Here is a 23,712-nt window from a genome sequence, read left to right as displayed (position 1 = left end):
GACACGATTGAAGTGATTGCACACGCTCGAATATTTATATATATGTATTATATATATATATATATTCCTTTTCAGACTCTCTTCCCATTTAGGTTATTATAGAATCTTGAGTAGAGTTCCCTATGCTGTACAGTAGGTCCTTGTTGATTATCTTTCTTATATATAGTCGAGTGCACCTGTTAATTCCAAATTCTTAATTTATTCCTCCCCCACCTCCCCCCACCCATAATCATAAATGTCTTTCCTAAATCTGTGAATCTGTTTCTGTTTTGTAAATAAGTTCATTCGTATCACTTTTTTAGATTTAGATGAAAGTGTGAAAGTCGCTCAGTTGTGTCTGACTCTGCGACCCCATGGACTATACAGTCCTTGGAATTCTCCAGGCCCGAATACTGGGGTGGGCAGCCTTTCCCTTCTCCATTGAACCCAAGTGTCCTGCGTTGCAGGTGGATTCTTTACCGGCTGAGCCACAAGGGAAGCTTAGCTTTGGATGTCATACGGTATCTGTCTCTCCCTGTCTGACTTACTTCACGTGGCTTGCTGATCTCTAGGTCCATCCGTGTTGCTGCAGATGGCATGAGTTCATTCCTTTTTCCGGCCGAGTAATATTCCACTGTACATATGTGCCACGTCTCCTTCATCCACTCCTCTTGGGTTGCTTCCGTGCCATAGCGGGGGTAGCTGGTGCTGCACTGAACTCTGGGGTGCGTGTATCTTTTTGAGCTAGGTTTTCTCCAGATACATGCACAGGCATAGGATTGCTGGATCATATCCAACTTCATTTTTTTTTTTATGATGAAAGTTGTCCCTGTCCTTCAGCAGGCACCCTGGTGTATCTGCCCCCTGGGCCTCCTCTGGGCAGCACTGGTCTAAGACCCAGGGAACCCGGCCCTGCGCAGGGGCTCTGTGTGGTTCCTCCCTGGGAGGAAGGAGAGCTGGGGGCCATCCCCCTTCGTCTTCCCGCCTCCCGCGTCCCGTCTCCTTCGCTGGCTCCTTCTTGGAGCCTTGGGGCCGGTGGGGCTCCATCCCGGCTCTGCTCTCGTCTCTGCCCCCCACTCAGTCTTTTGGTGATTTCACCCAGCTCGTGCCCCGATCCCGTCTCTGTGATGGCTGCCTCCAGCCAGGCCACTCCCAGGAACCCGGGCTGGTCCACCCAAGAGCCTGCTGACCGCTCCTTCCAGGGCTGTGATGGGGAAGTCAGATGCAACAGGTGCAGATCAAAGTTCTGGTTTCCTCCCGCGACACCTGCAGCCTTCCCTGTTTCAGCTGGTGGCAGCCCTTCACCCTGCTGGTTGCTCTGACTCAAAACTTTCCCATTGCCCGTGATTATTCTTTGTCTCACACCCCACATCCAAACCGTCTGTAAATCCCACCAGCTCTACCTTCATCTTCAAAATCTGATCTTTTTCTTTCTTTCTTTCTTTTTTAACCACTTCTTCCGCTGTAGCCTGGTCCAAGCCTCCATCCTCTCTGGCCTGCATCATTATCGCCCGTGCCCCCTCCCTGGCCTCCCCGTTATCATGCTCAGCACGGCTGCCGCTTTCAGCACACTAGCTGGAGTGGGCTTGGCCTTCTGCTCAGGGCCGGGTTGTCATCTACACTCTCACCAGGACCCCTCTGCCCTCATCTCCTGTCCCTCCTTCGCTGCCTCACCCCCTTCGCACCACTCAGACGTCCTTGGACACGCCGGGTGAGCCCTGAATCCCCTCACCTTTTCAGGTCTTCACTCTGATGTCCTCTCATTGAGACCCATCCTGGTCTCTGTTTAAAGTTGCAAGCTCCTCATCTTTTCTCCAAACTCCTCCTAACTCCTGATCTTTTCCCGTGGACGTCACGATCATCTCACATATGATGGATAACAAACTTAGGCTTTTTATCGCTTATCTCCCACCACTACAATGTAAAGGCCAGGAGGAATGTGGTCTTTGTCTTGTTTATTGATGTATCCAGAGAGTCTGGACGAGGGCCTAGAAGACACTGGGTGCTCCATCAATACTGATGTAGTGGAGTTGGATTACAGAGAGCTGGACAGGAGCGAAGGAAAGCCAGTCATTGACTTTGTGGTCACTCAGTCCTTCTGACTCAGTCTTATGGGATTTCTCACTTGGTTCGCTGTCCCTGGTCTCTCCGGCCTCAGTCTCTCTGTGTTTTGCCTTTCTCTGCTTCACTAGAAGCCGGGAGCCCTGAGTCTGCTCTGTGCAAGAGATGCTCAGTTGTGTCTGACTCTTCACGACCCCATGGACTTGTGAAGCCCACCCAGGCTCCTCTGTTCATGGAATTTTCCAGCCAAAGAATACTGGAGTGAGTTGCCATCTTCTCCTCCAGGGGATCTTCCAGACCTGGGAATTGAACCCGCATCTCCTGCATTGGCAGGTGGATTCTTTACTGCTGAGCCATCGGGGATCCCATAGAAGAAATGCTTGATGGCAAAAGAGTGAAGGGACTGGACCAGGAAGCAAGAGACCCCGTTCTGCAGAGGCCCTTCTCTGGAGTCGCTGAGTCCCCCGCCCTGTCTGTGCCTCAGTCTCCTCTCTCAATGAGGGGTCGGTCGGGTGGGGTCTTTCTGATTCTGCCATCCTTGGATCTCAGAGGGGAAGGGGGTGAAACGCCTTGAGCTCCAGAGTGGGGAGCAGGACGTGGACACTGGGTACTTGTCACTCCTCGGGGCTCCCGTAGGGAAGGCATTTTCTTGCTGGATCATGCCTAAGACACCCACTGTAACCTTTTTCCGAGGAGACGGTGCCCGCAGATCAATAGCTTGATTGCAGGAAGGATGGGGCGGGGTGGGAGTGATGCATTTTTCATGGCCGATCTGTCCCTCTGGCAGCTCTGGTGGTGCCTGTGTGAAATACCACCTGTTAAAGATGAGAAATGAGAGTCCCCACCCCCTGGAGAATAATTGCCTGCCAGTGTCTGACACCTGATGTTGAGAAGTGACGCTCGTCTTACGTCATGTATCAGTGTAGATCCAGACTTAACAGCTGGAGAAGACGTCAAGGAGGGGAAGCCTGACTTTATTAGCACAACAACAGTGTGAAAAAGGGTTGCTGGTCATGTCCAACTCTTTTGTGACCTCAGGGACTACAGTCCTCCAGGCTCTTCTGTCCATGGAATTTTCCAGGCACAGTACTGGCGTGGGTTGCCATTCCCTTTTCCGGGGGATCTTTCCAACCCAGGGATCGAACCTGCATCCCCTGCATTGCAGTCAGATTCTTTACTGTCTGAGCCTCCAGGGAAGCTCCTGTTTATGGAAAACTACTAAGCGAAGTCGTGCTAACGTACTGTGTATCTTTGGATCTGTATAACAGCCTCTTGTACCCGTTTTACAGAAGAGGAATCTGAGACTCAGCCTCATAGCTTATAAGTGGCAAAGGTAGGATTTGAACCCAGATCACCAGGCTCCAAAGGCTTGTAACTGTTACCCTGCTATGTCACAGTGACAGGGAGCTGAAGCTTAGCTGTTTTAAGCTCCAGATATTTCGGGCTTTAAAAAAAAAACTAAATTGAACAGAAATTTTTCTAAATGAGGTTGTATTGGATTGTGTATAGAAACAAGGGGTTGGAAGGTCACTTCTTTCATCTTGAAGACTTGGGGTTGTTTATCTGGATGCCTGCGGCTTTACTGGGTTGTTGGTGTGGGTGAATGTAGATATGGGTTAGGGTGTTGAAGAAGTGAGTGCTTTCGTCTTTAAAACCTTTTTTTTTAAAAAAATGGTTATTTCTTTAGCTGTGCCAGGTCTTAATTGCGGCATGTGGGGTCTGGTTCCCCGAGGAGGGCTGGAACCCCGGCCCCCTGCGTTGGGAGCATGGAGTCTTAGCCACTGGACCACCAGAGAAGTCCCGAGTCTTTAAAGTCTTGAGCGCTGGGCCTCTTCCCCCCTGTCCTTGCTGTCAGCTGCCACGTTACAACCGACAGTGTCCCTGTTCTCACTGCCCCCTCCCAATTAGCTGTGCCCTGGAAACCAGGCCAGTAAGTTCATTAGATTTATGTGCAGCACACAAGTAAGGAGGCTTTGGAGTCAGGCCCTTCCAGGCACAGAGTGCGTGGGCTTTATAACCCTGTATTATTGGTATCCAGGGCCTTTTTTTAAATTTCCTTTGGGGCCCCTCAGCTGAATTTTTCATAGTCGTGCCAGCTTGGGGAGACGACACTGACTTTGGCCTTAGATATACTGAAACGGGGGCTTCCCTGGTGGCTCAGAGGGTCAAGAATCCGTCTGCAGCGCAGGAGACCCAGTTCAATCCCTCGGTCGGGAAGATCCCCTGGAGACTGGAATGGCAACCCACTCCAGCATTCTTGCCTGGAGAGTCCCATGGACAGAGGAGCCTGGTGGGCTACAGTCCATGGGGTCACAAAGAGTTGGACACGACTGAATCAACTTAGCGTGCACACACGCACGCACACACACACACGCACATACTGAAACCGAGGGGCCGGTGGGACAGTCCCCATGGAGATGGGCTGAAATCAGTTAGAGCTGTGCTGGCTGCCACTGTGGCAACCACCCCCGTGTGCTCCTGAGCACCCGGTGGTGAGGCTGGTCTGAGTCATGACGTGCTGCGAGTGTGAAATATACCTTAAATTTCGACAACTTAGCATCGTAAAGAATGTCGGATATCTGCCGAATGAACTTTGTGTATCAATTACATGTTGATCCAAACATGATTCGTTGATTACCTGATAATATCCAAAGTGATATCTGGGATATATTGAGTTGAAAAGTATATTGTTAGTGTCACCTGTTTCTTTTTTACTCTTTAATGTGGCTATGAGAAAATTCATAATAATTATGTGTGTAATGATAAATGGGGCTCACATTATATTTGTCAGTCTGGCCTGGATTAGAAATGACTGAGGTCAGAGATGGAGCTGGGAGTTGAATGCCGTGGGAGGGGGTGGTGTTTGCTGGCAACCCTCCAGGCCAGCTGCTCCACCTTCCCTCTGTCCCAGGCTGAACTGACAGCCAAGCCAGCTTTGTATCAGAGTGTCACGCCCAAGGCTTAGTGGGGATGGAACTGGGAATTGAGATTGGACTGCAGCAGGGACATGCACGTCCTAAACCTGGGCAGTGGACAGCCAGGCAGTGCTGAAGCAAAGATGGCAGGACAGAGTGGCATCCCTGGGAATCCCCATTCCTCACCTGTCTGCAGTGCGGACAGGGGCTTGGAAGCCCAGCCGCAGGTGTGAAGGCATGGGCTGGCTGTGGCAGGAGAGACGCTGAACTTGGACGTGGGCGATTCCACCCTTGACCCTCCCGCTGTCCGGGTCCCTCCCATCCTGCCAAAGTGAGCTGCAGTTTCACCCCCTCCGAATGGTCGTCCCTAGCTGCGGCTCCCTTGCTTCCCTAACCCCTGTGACACGTGCGTGTTGTCCGTCTTCCATTTTGTTGTGGCCGATAGAGCCTCAACAGCCACACAGGATGAGACCTGTGTTGGAAAATACCATGTGATTGCCCCGTGAGGTTTGGGCGCGGGGCAGTTCGCTGGACACCAGCCTCGAGGCATGCAGAGTTCAGAGGTGGCCCTCAGGAAAACCGTGGCGTTGCCATCCCAAGCCTGGTGGTGTGCCATTCTCAAGGGAAGGAGGTGCTCGGTCATCGTATTCCGAGAGTCCGCAGCTCCTGTGGTGGTTCTGCCAGCCTTTCTTTTTTTTCGGCTGCCCTGGGTCTTCATTGCAACATGCAGACCTTTTCTAGCTGCAGCCCGCGGGTTTCTCTTACTGCGGAGCACAGACTCGAGTGTGCACAGGCAGGCGTGGTAGCTGTGGTGTGCCCGCTTAGTTGCCCCGAGGCATGAGGGATCTTAGTTGCCTGACCAGGGATTGGAACCTGAGTCCCCCGCTTTGAAAGGTGGATTCTTAACCACTGGACCACCAGGGAAGTCCCCGTTGTGTCAGGCTGGTCTCCCTAATTCGATTTGTGAGAATTCAGCAGAGGTGTTCTTCTCTGCTTGGCCCTGAAGACTCTGCCACCTACGGTGCGGTGTGTGTAGAGACTAGGCTGCACTAATGGGAGAGAGGCTGTGGGCTCCTTGAGGGAGCCTGGATGCTGACTGTGAAGATCTTCGTTGGCTCCTGGGCACGTGCCTTTACTACATACTTGAGCGAATGAGTGCAGAGATCAGGACGCTTTTATTGTGAGCACAGGCTGTCATTCGTTTGGGTTCTGTTAGCTGGACTGTGTTTAGAAAAAAGATCTCTTTACCTTGTTTACAGAATGAATCTTGAGTGGGAAAGGAAGTGGCAACCCACTCCAGTGTTCTTGCCTGGGAAACCCCATGGAGAGAGGAGCCCGGTGGGCTAAGGTCCGTGGGGTCCCGAAAAAGTCAGACACGACCGAGTGCGTGAGCACACGGGAATTTAAAGATGTTGGCGGAGGGCATCAACCTGGCAGAACGTGCTGGGTTGGGCTTACGTGGGCTGGGAAGCCAGCTCCAGTGTTCTCTTGAAAACGTAGGTAGGAGACTCTTGAGTGGAAGTAAAGGTAACTGTGCTTTCTCTCCCCTTCTTGTCTGTGTTTTCATCCTTTAGATTCACCCAAACCACCAGTCGCCCCCAAGCCGAAGGCTGCCAGTTCCCTCACGCCACAGACACCACCCAAATTCTGCCCGTCGTCACTCCGGCCTGAAAGCCTTCACAGCCCCAACTCCTCCATGTCCAGGGGGCCGAAACCCCCCATCGCCCCGAAGCCCCGGCTGGCCACCCCCAGCGAGTGGAGGGCCAGCGTCTATGTGATCAACAGCTTGAACAAATGCAGCAATGGGAAGCTGCCCTGCGTAGACAGGGGCCTCTACGAAGAGCACCGGTCCACCCCTGAGTGCTCCGAGTCCGAGGCCGATGAGGATTACATCGTGGCCCCCAGGGCCCCTCCGGGGGAGGACGGAGCCAGGGATGCGGGCTGCGTGGAGAATGCAGTCATGGGGCCTCCGGAGGCTGGCGAGGAGGAGGAGGAGGGCCAGGATGGGGGCGAGGTGTGCGGGCCAGCGGAGTCCGTGGCTGCAGAGGCCTGGGCGGTGTTGAGCAAACAGGCTGACCGAGACGTCGCCCCTGCCCCCGAGGACGTGGAGGGCCCAGACTGTGCCAGGGCCACGGGGACCAAGGACCAGACGTTGGCGAGTGAGGAGGAGGAGGAGAAGCTGACGGAAGAACACAGCGCCTGCAGCCTGGAGGACGAGGACGGAGAGGCGGAGCCTGGGGAGCCTGGGGACGGAGGGGCGGAGCCTGGGGAGCCTGGGGACGGAGGGGCGGAGCCTGGGGACGGAGGGGCGGAGTCTCCGAGCGATAGCATCCCAGCCCACCTTGAGGTCATCGAGGATACCGTGGTTGGGGGCAAGGAGGAGCCCGGGGCTCCCGGGACCCCCCAGGAGGCAGAGGAGGGGGACGCAGAACCCGGCCACAGTGTGGACGAGGGGGTCGAGGGGGACGATGCCGGCGAGGAGCCCCCAGAGGACGAGGGGTCGGCCACGGGTGTTCCTGAGGCCGAGGTGGCCAGCGACGACCCTGAAGTCTCCCGGGAAGCGTGTGAAGATGCCGCGGGTTATGGCGGCCAGCACGGCGGGCGGGATGAGCCGGCTGACCCGGCAGAAGCGGAGGCGGGGCAGGACCCCCGGGAGGGCGAGGACCCCGTGCAGGATGAAGCAGCCGAGGAGAGCTGCCACATCATCCCGTTCGAGAGCGACAGCGTGGACGACCTTGTGCCTCCGCTCTCGGCCAGTCCCTACGAGTTCTTCCCCACCGAGAGCACCTCCTTCTGTAGCGAGAGCTACCCTTCTTATTCCGAGTCCGCAGGAGAGTCAGCACAGGAGCCGGGGCCGGAAGAACGCGTGGAGCGGGACCCCGAGACCGGGCCGGGGCGTGAGCGACGGGACTCCGCGCAGGGTGGCACCGGGGAGGAGGGCGCCCCTGTGCCCGACGTCCTGGTCCTGCCCGAGGACGAGGATGCCAACCCCTATGAGATGGGAGTCGGCCAGCCCCGCGGGGCGGACCCCGGGGAGGCGGAGACGCCCGGAGCTCAGGCCGCCCTGCAGGAGCTGAGCCCCGATGGGGAGGGCGGCCTGGTCCCCATCGACAGGAAGAACGTCATGGCGAGGGCCAGGCCCCACTCCGGGAAGCTGGCTGGCTACGTCCCAGAAACGGTCCCGGAAGAAATGGGGCCGGAAGCTGGCTCAGCGGCCGCCGGCGTCGGGGCAGCCGCCGCGGAGGCGAGGAAGACAGTCCTGTCGCTGGAGGGGAAGCCGCTGGACGTCGGCAGGGCTCTGCCGGCAAAGCCCAGAGGCTTCACGCTGTACCCGCGATCGTTCTCCGTGGAGGGCCGGGAGATCCCCGTGTCCCTGTACCGGGAGCCCGAGGCGTGCGGCCTCGACGGCCACGGCATCAAGAGGAAGGAAGACAACCTGTCCCTGCCCTGCGTCATCGGCTCCTCCGGCAGCTTCTCCCAGAGGAGCCACCTGCCGTCCAGCGGCACCTCCACCCCGTCGTCCATGGTAGACATTCCGCCCCCGTTCGACCTGGCCTGCATCACCAAGAAGCCCATCACCAAGAGCTCCCCCTCGCTCCTGGTGGAGAGCGAGCCCCCGGACAAGCACTCCAAGAAGAAGAAGTCGTCCTTCAAGCGGTTCCTGGCGCTGACGTTCAAGAAGAAGACAGAGAGCAAGGTGCACGTGGACGTCAACGTGTCCTCCTCCAGGTCGTCCTCGGAGTCCAGCTATCACGGGCCGGCCCGGCTCCTGGAGATGGACCGCAGGAGCCTCAGCAACTCGCCGCAGCTTCGGGCGCGGACGGGCAAGCTCCGGGCTTGCGACTCGCCCTCCTCTCTCATCTTCTGCCGGGAGGGCAAGAGGAAGGGGGTCCCCTTCAGCAGGACGGTGTCCCGGGTGGAGTCCTTCGAGGACCGCTCCCGCCCCCCCTTCCTGCCGCTGCCCCTCACCAAGCCACGCTCCATCTCGTTCCCCAACGCGGACACCTCGGACTACGAGAACATCCCGGCCATGAACTCGGACTACGAGAACATCCAGATCCCGCCCCGGAGGCCCGCGCGGGCCGGGACGTTTACGAAGCTATTTGAAGACCAGAGCCGGGCCCTGTCCACGGCCAACGAGAACGACGGCTACGTGGACATGAGCAGCTTCAACGCCTTCGAGAGCAAGCCGCAGAGTGCCGACCCGGAGGCAGAAAGGTACCGTGACACTCGCCTTCCCTTTGCCGGCCGGCGGCGGTAACCATCCGAGAGGCAAGCTTAGGCGAGGGTGGCGGTCCCCGAGCTTTTTGGTGCCAGGGGCCAGTTTGGTGAAAGACGGTTTTTCCACGGACCCGGGCAGGGATGGTTTGGGGATGAGTCTAGTGCATGACTTTCATTTTGCACTTTATTTCTGTTCTTATTACATCAGCGCCTCAGATGATCAGGCGTTAGATCCTGGAGGTTGGGGACAGGCATAGTGGTTAGAACGGACTGGCTTTTTTGCCTCGGGCTCTGTCTCTAGCTTTGTGACTTGGGCTGAGTGGCTTTCCCTCTCCAAGTCTTGGTTACTTCACCTGTGAAAAGAATCCGTGCTACCTCTAGGCAGAGTGTTTGGAAGATCGGAGTACCTGGTCTATTTGAAAATGTTGTCTCAGATGCCAAATATAGTGCATGGGTATTGCTATTATTTGGGATATGTTTCTCATCTCCTAGGCAGATGGCTTTACTACTCCCCTCTGGGAAAGTTACCAAAAGAGAAGGGCCTGGAATCTTGCTAAACTAAATATCTTTCACCATCAGGAAAATACCCTAAATTGAGATTGATCCCTTTTTATTGTGTTAATATACATTCTATTCAAGGGAACTAGAAAAGACAATTTATTTAAATTGTTTGAAGAGCTAAGGGCGCCCTAAGCTAAATTTCTCAATAGAGGTCTTTAAGAGGTATGTCCAAGCTGATTCTTTCTGTTTGTTTTTGGACTTGGTCACCTTGGGAATGAGAGTGAAACACTGCAATTATTGACACCAGGGGGGGTTTTCTGACCTCACCTTCCCGAGCCTGACTGAATGGCCTTATTGATCATCCTGGGTGGGTACTTGCCAAGTCTTGCTGTTTCTTATGCACCGCGGATGCACCTTAAAGGGGCTGCGATTCAACCTCCACCACGTACACGCTTGGGGGGCACCTGATCTGAATTAATGAAAAGTCAGAATGGCGGCGATTTTCAGGGAAAGCCTGGTTCTTTCCCGGCACATACAGCACCTCAGTCTAGTCCCATACAGCTGCTGTTGCTCCGCATTCCCAGGGGACCTGCAGTAATGAATCGATAAGAATGATTTGCAGTTAGCATTAGCTCTCTGTGGAGTGCAGACACGAGGAGAGTTTATGTGACGTTTCTCCTGCATTTTTCATACGGTTCCCCACCCTGTCTCCCTCTCCCCCTGCCCCGAGTCTGGGTAAGGCTATGAATTGGTTCTTTCTGTGACCTGGTTTGGAGCAGAGGTGGGCATCAGTGCCCCTAGAGGGATCCAGTTTAATTTGGAGAATGGGGGCATGTGCGCACTTTGAAGAGGGCGGGAGCAGAAAAGCAGACAAGGTCACTGCATTAGTACTTATCAGTGGGGTTTGACAAGACCCAACCCCGGTGGGTGTGGGGGAAGCCTCCCAGGTGGGAAAGAACCCCGCCTGCTGATGCAGGAGATGTAAGAGATTCGGGTTTGATCCCTGGGTGGGGAAGATCCCCTGGAGAAGAGCCTGGGAACCCACTCCAGTAGTCTCGCCTGGAGAATCCCATGGACAGAGGAGCCTGGAGGGCTGCAGTCCACAGGGTCACAGAGAGTCAGACACAACTGAAGTGACTTAGCACGTGTGCACACGACCCCAGTGGCGTACCTCCAGCGCTAATGGAAATAGAGCCAAGGTTTGAAACCATAAAGTCTCCGTACTGGGACGGACCTCAAAGGGTGTGTGGTCTAACTTCCCATGTCTAATAGGTCTCTCTCCTAACCCGGTCTGTAGTTGAATTCCTCAGGCCCCAGGGAACTCTCTACCTCCCAGAGCTGCTGCATCTGTTGCTCGGTACTTCTATTTTTCCTTTCTGTCTGAGCCAGAAGCCGTCTTCCCATCATGTCCCCACCCCACCGAGGTGGAAGCCAACCCCTCTACTAGCCCTGCCCCCTCCTGCTGACTCTTCCCCCTACAGCCAGGCATCTGAGCTCATTTCCTCTTTTGTACGACTGTCCTTCGGAAATGGAAATCTGCTTCTGTTGAATCACAGAATTGCAGAGCTGGAAGGGAACTTCTGACAACATTTGGTCCTGTTACGGAAGAGGAAACTGAGGCACGAAGAGGTAAAGAGAGTTGCCTCAAATCTCTCTTGGTGGAGAAATCAGTGTCAGGACTCTTGGTCCAGGAATTGTTGTGAAGGGTGCTAAGGGATGCCAGGTCCAGTTATGCAGGTTGCACACTGCCCAACCCCAGGGTCACACTCACCTTTTAGTCTATATATAGTGTCCGTGGGGTTATGCAGTGTGCAGGCTACTTGGCCATATGCAAAGGGCCTGTGGCCTTGGTCTGTTGCTGTTTAGTCGCTCAGTCGTGTCTGACCCTTTTGTGACCCCATGGACTGTAGCCTGCAAGGCTCCTCTGTCCGTGGGATTTTCCAGGCAAGACTGGAGTGGGTTTCCATTTCTTTCGCCAGGGGATCTTCACAGACCAGGGATCAAACCCACGTCGCCTGCATTGGCAGGGGAATTCCTTACCACTGAGCCCCTTGGAAAGCCCACCTTGATTTTTGCTTAGTCCAAAAAAAAAAAAAGAAAAAAAACAGAAGGAAAAATAAAAAGCTGCCTTCATCTAAAACCAGAATAAAATACTGCAGAAGATGTGAATCCTCTCCATGCCCTGCCTGCTTGCTGTGTGCCAGCCCCGTGCTAGGTGCTTTCCCCGTGGTATCTCACATTTGAGGCTCCAGCCAGAGCCTTGGCTGAGTGTCTTGAACCATTACACTCTGCTGTGGAATGGATTTCCCTGCAGGCCAGGCTGGCTGGGATGTATGTCCCGTGCAGGAACCACATCCTCTTGGACATCAGTCAGTGAGCAGAGCTTTCTTCCGTTTTCCTGCATGAAACAGAGGGAAGCAGAGGGCGAGAGAAATCCCTGCTGTGGGCTGGAACACGTCTGGGCAAGGGCGGCGCCCGACACACGGCATCGAGAGGCGGCGGGGGCTGTCACGAGGGGCGGGGGCCCCGGCTTCTTCTCCTGAATAGGGGCTTTGAGAACCAAGCGCAGGGGGCTGCTGCTGACCTGAGACATGTGCCCAGGGGTGCTGGGGTTGGCCAGGACCGGATGAGAGGATGGGAGACCGTCCCCTCCTCTTTCCGCTGCTTGTGTGTCCCCAGACCTCGCTGCGGTGAGGATCCGAGGCCGAGGCCAAGATAAGTGTCGACGCTCCTGAAACAGAGCTGGACAGCGAGCCCCAGGAGGGGGAGTTCAGAGCCCACCCGGCCCTGCCTCCCTGTGGGCCCCCCGTTTGCTCCTCTGTTCCGTGGTCTGATTGGAGCAGATCTGTTATTTCTCAGCCACCCACACTATGGCTCACTGCTTGTCTTTAAATCAGTCCCTCTTTTTTACTTAAAAGATATTTCAAAAGGAAATTCTGTGTCACTGACGGCAAATGGAGAACCAGTATTAGTTGTCTTAAGTAGAAGGCAGTTGTGAAAATAAGGTATAGGACAAAGAACTAAGCCCCGGCGGGTGAAGTCTGGCCTGAGCTTCGGGCCTTGCCGAGGCCTTGAGCGGAGGCTCCGTCCCTTTGCTGAGCAGCGAGAGGTGTGAGAGGCGTCCTGGGCCAATGTGGAGACAGTCTCCTCGGCGTGGTCAGAAGGATCCAGGAAGGGTGAAAGGGGAATCTCGTGGTGCAATTTAGTGTTATTTAAATCCTTTTCCTAGCAAAAGTGCCTCCCTTCGAGAAACGTGTGGAGTGTGTGATAGAATTCAGAGTTCTCCAAATCAGAGCAGCAGCTCAGGGTCTGATGGATGATCGTAAAGTTTCTCCTGTGCAGATACTCCCTTCCGGGTTTGTCCACACAGACAATAGCATTTTCCCAGTTAAAACGTTCTTCGTAGCTGTCGTCTGTCTTATGAAGTAGAAGTGTACACGTTGTTAGCTGTGTACATTTCCCCTTGGTGTACACAACTTTGGGCTTCCCAGGCAGCGCTAGTGGCAGAGAGCCTACCCGCCGATGCAGGAGATGTAAGAGCCACAGGTTCAATCCCTGGGTCTGGAAGATCCCCTGGAGGAGGGCATGGCAATCCACTCCAGTATTCTTGCCTGGAGAATCCCATGGACAGAGGAGCCTGGTGGGCTACAGTCCATGGGGTCACTAAGAGTCAGACACAACTGAGAGACTTGGCACCCACACACATACATAACTTTGATTTAAAGTGTATCCCCAAAGCATTCTTTTCTCCTGAATTGACTCTCATACACAGCATGTGAACCGCGAACTTCCAGATGTTCAAGCTAGATTTAGAAAAGGCAGAGGAACCAGAGATCAAATTGTCAACATCCGTTGGATTATTGAGAAAGCAAGAGAGTTCCAGAAAAACATCTGCTTCTGCTTTACTGACTATGCCAAAACCTTTGACTGTGTGGATCACAACAAACTGTGAAAAATTCTTCAAGAGATGGAAATATCAGACCACCTTACCTGCCTCCTGAGAAATCTGTATGCAGATGAAGAAGCAACAGTTAGAAATGAACGTGGAACAACAGACTGGTTCTAAATAAGGAGTATGTCAAGGCTGTATATTGTCACCCTGCTTATTTGACTTATATGCAGAGTACATCATGAGAAACGCTGGGCTGGATGAAGCACAAGCTGGAATCAAGATTGCCGGAGAAATATCAATAGCCTCAGATACACAGATGACACCACCCTTATGGCAGAAAGTGAAGAGGAACTGAGGAGCCTCTTGATGAAAGTGAAAGAGGAGAGTGAAAAATCTGGCTTAAAACTCAGCATTCAGAAAACAAAGATCATGGCATCTGGTCCCATCACTTCATGGCAAATAGATGGGGAAACGATGGAAACAGTGACAGATTTTATTTTGGGGGGCTCCAAAATCACTGCAGATGGTGATTGTGGCCATGAAATTAAGACGCTTACTCCTTGGAAGGAAAGTTGTGACCAACCTAGACAGAATATTCAAAAGCAGAAACATTACTTTGTCAACAAAGGTCCGTCTAGTCAAGGCTATGGTTTTTCCAGTGGTCATGTATGGATGTGAGAGTTGGACTATAAACAAAGTTGAGAGCTGAAGAATTGATGCTTTTGAACTGTGGTGTTGGAGAAGACTCTTGAGAGTCCTTTGGACTGCAAGGAGATCCAACCAGTCCATCCTAAAGGAAATCAGTCCTGAATATTCATTGGAAGGACTGATGCTGAAGCTGAAACTCCAATGCTTTGGCCACCTGATGCGAAGAACTGACTCATTTGAAAAGACCCTGATGCTGGGATAGATTGGGTGGGAAGAGAAGGGGATGACTGAGGATGAGATGGCTGGATGGCATCACCGACTCAATGGACATGAGTTTGAGGGAGCTCCAGGAATTGGTGATGAACAAGGAGGCCTGGCGTGCTGCAGTCCATGGGGTCACAAAGAGTCAGACACGACTGAGCGACTGAACTAACTGAACTGAACGCAGAAAAAATGTTCTCAACAGCCATCTAGTCCAACACTCGTCCTTTTCCAGTAGAATGCTCTGTGTCCCCAGTCAGGACTCTTGGTTGGGACAACCCAGTCCTTCTGAATATCCCACAAGACCTTGGTATGTTGGTTATGCACTAGGAGCTTAATAGATGCATGTTGATGGGTTGGTGATTTTGAGCTTCACGGGGGGAAAGAACTGTCATTTATTAAGTATTTTCTGAGACAGTTTGAGGTGCTTTGTATAAGCTTATTAAGTAGCCAATGGATGCAAAGCACCACACACACTGGTCTGTCCTAAGTGTCTTGTTTAAATCCCTGTAATTGTAACTTTGCTTTTGCACGATGAAGCGTCTACTTTAATCACTCAGTATTATTCCTCCACACAGATCCCTGAGGCCCCCTTTCCCCATTTCATTGTGAAAACATTCAAACTTAGGGAAGAGCAGAAGCAGTTTTCCAGTGAATGTCCGTGGGCCCGCTTCTTAGATTAGATATTAACATATTGCCGCGCTGGCTTTTTCTCATCGCTTTCTCTGCTTGCTTTTCAGCCTGCGCTCCACCTCTCACTGTGACCTACCCCTCACTGCTCCCTCTGCTTCGGTTTCTTTTTCTTTGCCGTTGCATTGCGTGGCAGGCAGGATTTTAGTTCCCCAACCAGGGATTGAACCCACGACGCCCCCTGCAGTGGAAGCGTGGATTCTTAACCACTGGACCACCAGGGAAGTCCCACGTATCTCGGTTTCCTTGTCTGTAAAAGGCGACACTAGGCGTACCGGGCCTGTTCGTGTCTTTAGGACAAAATGAGTTAGTGCAGCACGGAGTGAGAAGGTCGGTGAGCACGAGCTGTTATGGAGTGACGCGATCAAGGCTCCACAGCCGTGGATGCAGGTGCAGAACCGGGTCTTTCACTGGGAGGGTGTCTGTGTCTCTCTTACAACTTGTGCTTGTATCAGACCCAGTGTTCAGGACCTCACATGCATAAACCAGGAGCAGGTGTGAACTCGTGAGCTGTGGGGTGTGGCGTCGACATTGCCTCTGCCTTCCACGGGGGATGGGGGCGGGGCTGCCCGCACCAGCCTGGGCACCCGAGGACCAGGGTGTTTTGATTCCGAAATCTCACTGTCTGTAACTCTGTCTGTAGCAGATATTTCACTTGTAACTCGTGATCAGTGAGGCACCTTAGGGCTTTCCAGTTCCCATTTTCCAGATGAGAAAGCTGAGGCCCAGGAAAGAGATTCCAGCCGTCCTCGGTCACACAGGCAGTAAGTCGCCACACCAAGACTCACACCCAAGTCTTCCTGACTCTCCACACAGTGCTCCTTCCATCCTGTTCTCTGTGGTTGAAAAGTGCCATGCTCACTGGTGCCCTCCACCCAAGAGCTCCGAAGCAGCTCCCTCACGGGAGTCAGGCCAGCACGGCCACCACCCACATGCTGGCTTTGCTCGGAGGTGCAGAGGCGGGGACGCGAGGGAAAGCAGAGGGATGTCCTCCTTTGGTTTCTGCCTGCCGGTGGGTTTGCTGCGGTCTCGGCAGCTTGTGGAGAAGGCGGACAGCCTCTCCTGGGACTCGCTGATGAGGTGCTCAGGTGCCGTTCCCTCCCGCCGGGCACGGGGATGGGGAGACCCTTGCCCTCCTGTGGGCCTTGGCACGGGATGAGTGACCGGAAGCTCTGTGTTGGGGCAGCCATCTGTACCGCTCAGAGGACTCAGCCCCAAGAAGCAGTGGCTTTCAGAGAAAGAGAGCCCAGCATTTCGGGCGCCTCCAGAGCTGTCCACGATCAGAACGCAGCTTGGATTTCATGCCCGGGAGCTTGTGAGCACTGGAACTTGGGGCATCCAGGTGCCTGAATCTCTTGGCTCCCTGATGACGGCCATTCGAGGAGTGAGTGCTGCTGTGCCAAGAGGTGCGCGGGTGCTGTGTGGAAGGAGGTGGAGAGCTGAGCCACCCCGTCATCACTGACCTCACTGGAGGTGGAGTCGAGGGGGTCGGAAGGACCTAGACTCAAGTCCCTGGAGCGCAAGACTGAAAACGCTCCGGACCCAAAGAGTAGGCGTCCAGAGGAGGGTGGGCTGGCGTCACGGACAAGGGGGCATCTGAATGGGCACTTGAAGAAGAAAAGTTCTAACTGTGGTGCTGGAGGAGACTCTTGAGAGTCCCTTGGACTGCAGGTAGATCCTGCTTGTCCATCCTAAAGGAAATCAACCCTGAATACTCATTGGAAGGACAAATGCTGAAGCTCCAATACTTTGGCCACCTAAGGCAAAGAGTTGAGTCTTTGCAGGAAAAGACCCTGATGCTGGGAAAGATTGAAGGTGGGAGGAGAAGGGGATGACAGAGGATGAGATGGTTGGATGGCATCACTGATTTCAACGGACATGAATGGACAAACTCTGAGAGATGGTGAGGGATGGCGCGGCCTGGCGTGCTACAGTCCACGGGGTGGACAAGAATCGGATGGACTTGGTGACTGAGCAACAGCAGGATTTCCCCATTCAGAGGTGGAGGAAGGTGTGAACCCAGGCAGACGCGTGGGACTGTGGCGTTTGGCAGGTTAAACCACAGTGAAAGTGACCTACTGTGTTTCAGAGGATCTCCTCGATCTCTTTTTTCTGGAAAGCCGTTCCCATCGTCTGCAAACACGGAGACCGTGTAGAAAGGTGTAAGGGTTGAAAGGTGTAGGGACTAAACCTGCACCGTCTTTTCCGGATTTCCAGTCTTGTGGTGGAATGTTCCAGCAGCTCAGCTGATTCCATCACTGCCAGCCACTCAACGTCGGCTGCTTTTCTAAGTACTGGCGTGTGTCAGGGGGGTGATGGTTGCTGCCCTTGGGGTGTTTTGGCTGGCTGGGGAGAAAGGCCGATAGAGGTCCTTAGCGCCTAGTGTGATAAAAGTCGTGTGCGAGGTCCGTCCAGGCGGTTCTGAGGAGGGGGCGGCGAGGAGCCTTTGCCATCTGGGGGGGGCCCCAGGGTATCTCCAGAGGGGCATCGAGGGAGTCACGATGGAAATACTCAGTCTGGGGCGGCTGGGGTGAGGAAAGACCTTTACGCGTTCAGACTGCGGAGCTCGGCATCCATGCCGGCGAGCCAGACGTGGGAAGGCCGCCTGGGGCCCAGCTGAGAAGCACCTCATGTTTCTGCTTGACACCCCGGGGCAGACCCCAGCAGGTTTTCCGCCGGGCAGGGCTGTGGTGGGGCTGTTCCTCATTGGCCTTCCAGGCAGGATGGAGAGCGGAGGGGATAAAGACACGGGAAGCAGGGAGGCGAGCCAAGGGGCCCCCCGGAGGAAATGAAGGCCCAGTGGGGCTGTGTCGGGTTCGGCCTCCGCAGCGTGCACAGCCGTCCTGTCCTCCAGCGTCAGTCCCCCCAGGGCCCCAGCTGTGTCTGCCTTTGCTTTTCTCTTCTCAGTCTTTTTTTTTTTTTTAAGCTTTCTCCTTCTTTATTTTCTTGGCCGCGCGGCGCGACATGTGGGATCTTAATTCCCCAACCAGGGATCGAACCCCCGCCCCTTGGAAGGCAGTGTCTTGACTACTGGACCACCCGGGAAAACCTCTCCACTCGATCTTTTCTTCATCTTTTACAGTCTGTCTGGTCCGAAACAAAAGGTGTGGAGTTGGTGTCCAACAAGACATATGAGAAGTAATCAGGATTTAGTCCCAAAAATACAAGCTAAGGGATACAAGCCAAGTAACAAAGTGGGGGCGTGGGGGGTGGGTCACGGTACAGACTGTCCAGACCAAGGACGCGGCTGCTTATAACTCTGAAATGAGCGCAGAGTCTAGCATGAGGGCCCCTTCCAGCATCTTTAGAATGCAGTAGGTGGTTCGGTGCAATGGTTCCCTGAGAGTGAAAACCTGACTTTTTTTCTTTTACAGCCGCAGACAGCGCTGCGGCGACAGAAATACACATCATTGTAAAAATAAAGGTGATTTACGGCCTCAGCTGTGCATCCTTGAGTGGGTAGACAGCAGGGTTGCAACCAAGCCTCCTGCTGACCAATTCCATCGGTGCTGAGAGTTGGCTGGCCAGGTTTTTGGCACATCCCAGCAGTGGTATTCATTGGTGTCTCTCTATCTGCCTGCAAGCCGGGAGCCTTCTTATTATTATTATGTTTTTGACAAATGAACTCATGCAGAGCTTTCATTAAGTTTCATTGAAAGGACCTGAAAATGCCATAAAAATTATCGTAATCTCAAAACCATCACACTCCTAATGCGTGCGGCTGTGCTTCTTGTTGAAATTGACTGATGAGAATATTCAGTTTTTAATTTTCTGACTTAAAATAAGACCATCTGCAGCTGTTTCTTTTAGCAATAATTTTTAATTAAATGCAATAAAATTTACAAGGAAGGACCCTAATAAGAAAATCGTGTCAGGAACACACCGATTGTAACATTTACTAGCGTGAGATGAAAGCCCCATCTTCCCCCCGTCCCCCACCCTCGCAGAGCTGTAACACAGACAACGTCCTGATTAAGTGTTAATCACTGTGTGGTTTTTCCTTCATAAAGTCAGGGTCTCCCTCTGTGGGAGGCGTGAGAACAATTCTCACTAATAGCAGACAGCCTTATTGCATGGATTCTTCGGTGAGATGCCAGCGGCTGCTGTCCTTGACCAGCTGAGCCCCAGCAGAGGCTTTGTTCCAGTCTGGGAGTGGATGGTGCTGACGTCCGGGCGGGGGGCCTCAGTGTTCCAGCCCATGGACTGGGGACAGCGTATCGTGCAGAGAGGGAACAGCCAGCGACCAAAGCTTATCTCTGTCGTTCGTGCGTTTCCTCACTGAGCTCGCATCAAGTGCCTCCTCTGTGCCTTCCGCTGCCCTGGCTGCCCCAGTGGTGGCCCGAGCACTCAGGTCAGCTGTGTCCCTTGGCAGAGAGCTGGTATTCTGCTGGGGAGAGGCAGAGTATAAGACAAACTAAAAAGTCAACAGGAGAATCGTCGGTAACGAGATCTTTCTCCTGTGATGAGGTTATTCTTTTGTGAGAAGGAAGGAAAGAGAAAGGTGTGATAGAAAGTGGCTGCTGGAAGGGGTGGTTTAGACAGGGTAGTCAGGGAGGGCTTCTTGGAGGAGGTGACACTGTGTGAGCTCTGAATGGTGATGAGACATCATCACGAGGAAGGGCGTTCCAAGCAGAGGGAACAGCAGGGACAGAGGCCTTGAGCCTGGAGGCCCTTAGGGGTTTGTGGAGAGGCCTGGAGAACAGAATGCAGTGAGGAGAGTGACCGGGTGGGCCGGAGCCTTTGTAAAAGATTTGGATTTTGCTTTAATGAGACGGCATTGGAAAGAAGTGTTAGGACCCAAAATCATTTGCATTATCTGAAACCTTTCAGATTTGTACGTTTACTTGTACGTTTGGACTTCCCTGGTGGCTCAGCGGTAGAGAGCCCGCCTGCCAGTGCTGGGGACGCAGGTTTGATCCCTGAGTCAGAAAGATCCCCTGGAGAAGGAAGTGGCAGCCCCTTCCAGTATTCTTGCCTGGGGATATCCCATAGACAGAGGATCCTGGTGGACTGCAGTCCATGGGGTTGCAAAGAGTCAGACATGACTGAGCACATGTATACACATGTTTATCAGCAAATAATTTGAAAATGCAGCAAAGAATATTTGCTATTCAGAACGATCCTGGAGGTGTACAGAGGTTTGAATTGGGGTCCCAGCTCTGACCCTGGCTGTATGGTTTCTGAGCATCTGAATCTTGGGTCCCTTCCCCACCTGCAGTTGCTCTGGACTGGCTTGGAGCCTGCAGTTCTGAGTCCCCATCTGAGTGCTCTTAACGGAAGAGGGTGGTGGTCCAGGGAGCTGAGAGGACATGAGCCCAGTAGCGGGAGGCTGGGAAAACCCCTGAAAAGAACTGTGCTGCATTTGGACTCATGTTCCCTGCGTGAACTGATCCGATCTGTGTGCCGTAGGGAGCTACTGAGGGCTTTAGAGCAAGGGAGTGTCATGCTTAGCTAGTGCTCTAAGCACAGGGAGTGTAGTGAGGAAGAAGAAGCCTCCCTCCTCCCAGCAAGGTTTCTAAACATCAAGGAATCAAGGCATGACAACAGGACTCGCTCCACAGCCTCTGTGGTGTGTGGGGTGATGTCCCCCAGCCCCAGCGGCTGCATGATCACTCAGAGCAGAATGACCCAGAGCTCTGGCTACTACCCCGCCGTGGGGGTCTTGGGGGGTCCGATGGTGGAAGGTCACGTGGCTGACTGGACCAGAGAGGCAGGCACACAGCCAGGAGAGAATGAGTTTGAGTCCGGCTCTGCCCCTCGTCTGATCCGAGCCACAGTTTTCTTGCTGGTTCCAGTGGTGCGGGGGTCCCTTCTCACTGAGCTGTCCTGGGGAATCAGAGAGAATCCACGGATAACCCCGTCAGTCTCGGCCTTGGCTGCTGGGAGCCGCATGCTCCAGGGCTCACGAGGCTTTGCTGCGTGTTCATGAGATGCCAGATGCTGTCTCAGACCCTTTACGTGTGTTAACTCAGTTAATCTGGGGGAGAAATAAAAACAACAACCCTGCCACACAGATACTTTCTTTTTTTAAATCTGCACCTGGCACATGAGGAAACCAAGGTACAAAGAAGTTAAGCAAAGGGCTGAAGGTCACGCAGCTGCTCAACAGCTGAGCCAGGACTCTAACCCAGGCCGCTTCCAGCGCCTGTGCTGCGCTCAGCTGTGCGGGGAGGTTGCCTCCCGCTTCGTGGGCATCACTACCTTTAATTTGTCGACTGTCCCTTTGGTTCTAAAACCTCACTAGAAGAGGAAGCTGAGGTTCAGAGTGGTAACATGACTGGCAAGCCAGTAAGTGTTGGAGCTGGAACAGGAAGGAAAGTATCTTTAGGGATAAATTCTTCCCTTTCTCTGATTCACCCCCTTTGAGAACTTCGCAACTGGAATTGACCCCCCAGATGTCAAAGGTGGGGACACACACCTTTGAATGAATCTGTAGAACGGAAATGTCCTCAGCACAGGCATTCGGAAAGGACAGCTTGTAATGACAGCCCCCTTACTCAGATCCACATGGCTGGGGGATGATGTAAAAGCCATTTATAGAGGGCAAGGCATGCACTGTTGCAGGCCCTGTCAGAGGATGATATTGTGAAGGTTAGCGCTTCCTTAGATTGCCCGGCTGGGCTCAGGACGGGCCCTTGGGGGATTTATCATCCGTGCTTACGATACTCCAGGTCAACGGGACAAAAACCTCGTAATAATTTCTGAGTGATGAATTGATGTGTTTCATCAGGCTCCTTGAGAGTGTCCCAAGACTGCCCAGCCTCCCGGAGATAAAGGCAGCCGCCCGGCTTGGGGACTTCTGAGCTTGCAGCTGACAGCTGCAGCGTTTCTGTGTCTTGGAGAGGCCTCTGCTTGGGCTGTTTTCCTGCAAAACGAACGTCTCAGGGTTGAGATTGTTGGGGGAATGATGTGGCTGGTCTCTATGTAAACAGACCCGTTCTCTACGTATGTGGGGCTGGTCTGGAGCCCTGAACGGGGCCCAAGAGAAGTTTCTCCAGGTCAGGGTACGATCCAAGAACTTGAAATTTCAGGGTACTTGCATCATTTTAATGAAGACAATAAGACACACATATTATATATGGGGGTTGGGGGGAGCCCAACCAGACAAAACCAGAATCTGCTCAGAAACCTTAAGTTCTGTTGTGCTGGTAGCATGAGGGTCTCTTGTGCTTCGAGAGGGGTCAGGCAGGGCTGTCCTGTGGGGTCGTGAGCCTCCGTCATGGGCCGTGAGTAAACACCAGTGGAATGGATACTGGAAGGGATCATGACTTACACACTGGCCAGGAAATCTGAACTCTTGGGCTCATTTTTGGCTGGGCAGGTCGAGTCCCAAGGAAGCAGCTCCTGACGGTGCCCAGCCCCCAGGGTGGAGAGGCTGCAGGAGGCTACAGGACTCAGCAGCAGCTCTGAGCCGGGTTCCAGAAAGCTCCTCCTGTTACCGCCCGCCGCACCGGAAGCCTGCGGAACGCTGAAGAGGCAGTCTATGGGGGTTGCTACCCCGGGGCGGTGGGGGAACAGGAGGCCCCCTCCTGGAGTTGAGGCCCCAGCAGCGCTGAAGCAGATGGGAAGCTTGGTTATTTGCTCTTTGGGGAGCTCCCTCACATGCTTTGTCTCAGAGGTCTTCAAACTTTCTGTTGCAGCAGGATCCTTTTTTACATGAAATCCTAACTCCGACATGAACTCTTAACTCAGAACCCCAGCATAGCTTTGCTATTATCATTCTCCTTCATAAGTTCAAAAGTTTTCGCATTTCATGTTGCTGTTCAGTCGCTGAGTTGTGTCCAGCTCTTTGCAGTCCCATAGACTGCAGCACACCAGGCTCCTCTGTCCTTCACTGTCTCCTAGAGTGTGCTTAAACTCAAATCCATTGAGTCGGTGATGCTATCCAACCATCTCATCTTCTGTCGTCCCCTTCTCCTCTTGCCCACAATCTTTCCCAGTATCAGCATCTTTTCCAGTGAGTCAGTTCTTCGCATCAGGTGGCCAAAGAATTGGAGCTTCAGCTTCAGCATCAGTCCTTCCAATGAGTATTCAGGGTTGATATCCTTTAGGATGGACTGGTTGGATCTCCTTGCAGTCCAAGGGTCTCTCAAGAGTCTTCTTATTCATGCGTAATTTAATCCGTGGTTTACAGACCTCTGTGCGGGGGAGGTAGAGAACTGGTGATTTCTGCCCACGTTTCAAAAACAGGCCTTTAGTTTTGTTGAAGGGACCAAGGTGTAGCAGTTGGAGAAGCAGTTGAGGATAAATAACTGTTGGATCATAAACTCCCGGATTAAAATAAGCCCCTCACCATCTGGTTTACAAGAATGGAAATGAAATTAACGAAATTAACCCCACTGCTTTACACACATTATCTCATTGATTATCAGCCCCATTTTACAGGTGGGAAAATGGAGGCGCCCAGACGTCATGTGACGGAGGTGGCAAATAGGGTCTGAGGCCCCAGAGCTAGGACACACGAGTGGGTCCCAGCTCCACTGAGTGGTCCTTGCTCCCAGTAAGAGTTGCCCGTTTCACCCTCACTGTGGGTGTGTGCAGAGG

The 23,712-nt window shown here is 53.4% G+C and overlaps 1 protein-coding gene across 3 annotated transcripts in view; it reads left to right on the top strand.

Moving 5' to 3' along the window:
- The window catches only part of FGD5 (FYVE, RhoGEF and PH domain containing 5), a 121,123-nt gene that overhangs the window by 4,827 nt on the left and 92,584 nt on the right, over positions 1 to 23,712 (top strand). For all 3 annotated transcript variants that reach the window (XM_055557107.1, XM_055557108.1, XM_055557106.1), the window contains exon 2: positions 6,530 to 9,173. In XM_055557107.1, coding sequence (XP_055413082.1) covers positions 6,530 to 9,173 — 2,644 coding nt within the window. The remainder of the gene's footprint in view (positions 1 to 6,529; positions 9,174 to 23,712) is intronic.

The sequence above is a fragment of the Bubalus kerabau genome, chromosome 20, assembly GCF_029407905.1.
Source record: "Bubalus kerabau isolate K-KA32 ecotype Philippines breed swamp buffalo chromosome 20, PCC_UOA_SB_1v2, whole genome shotgun sequence".
In the NCBI taxonomy this organism is placed as follows: domain Eukaryota; kingdom Metazoa; phylum Chordata; class Mammalia; order Artiodactyla; family Bovidae; genus Bubalus; species Bubalus kerabau.
Note: the sequence above shows the minus strand (reverse complement) of the source record. Positions and strands in the feature narration are given on the sequence as shown.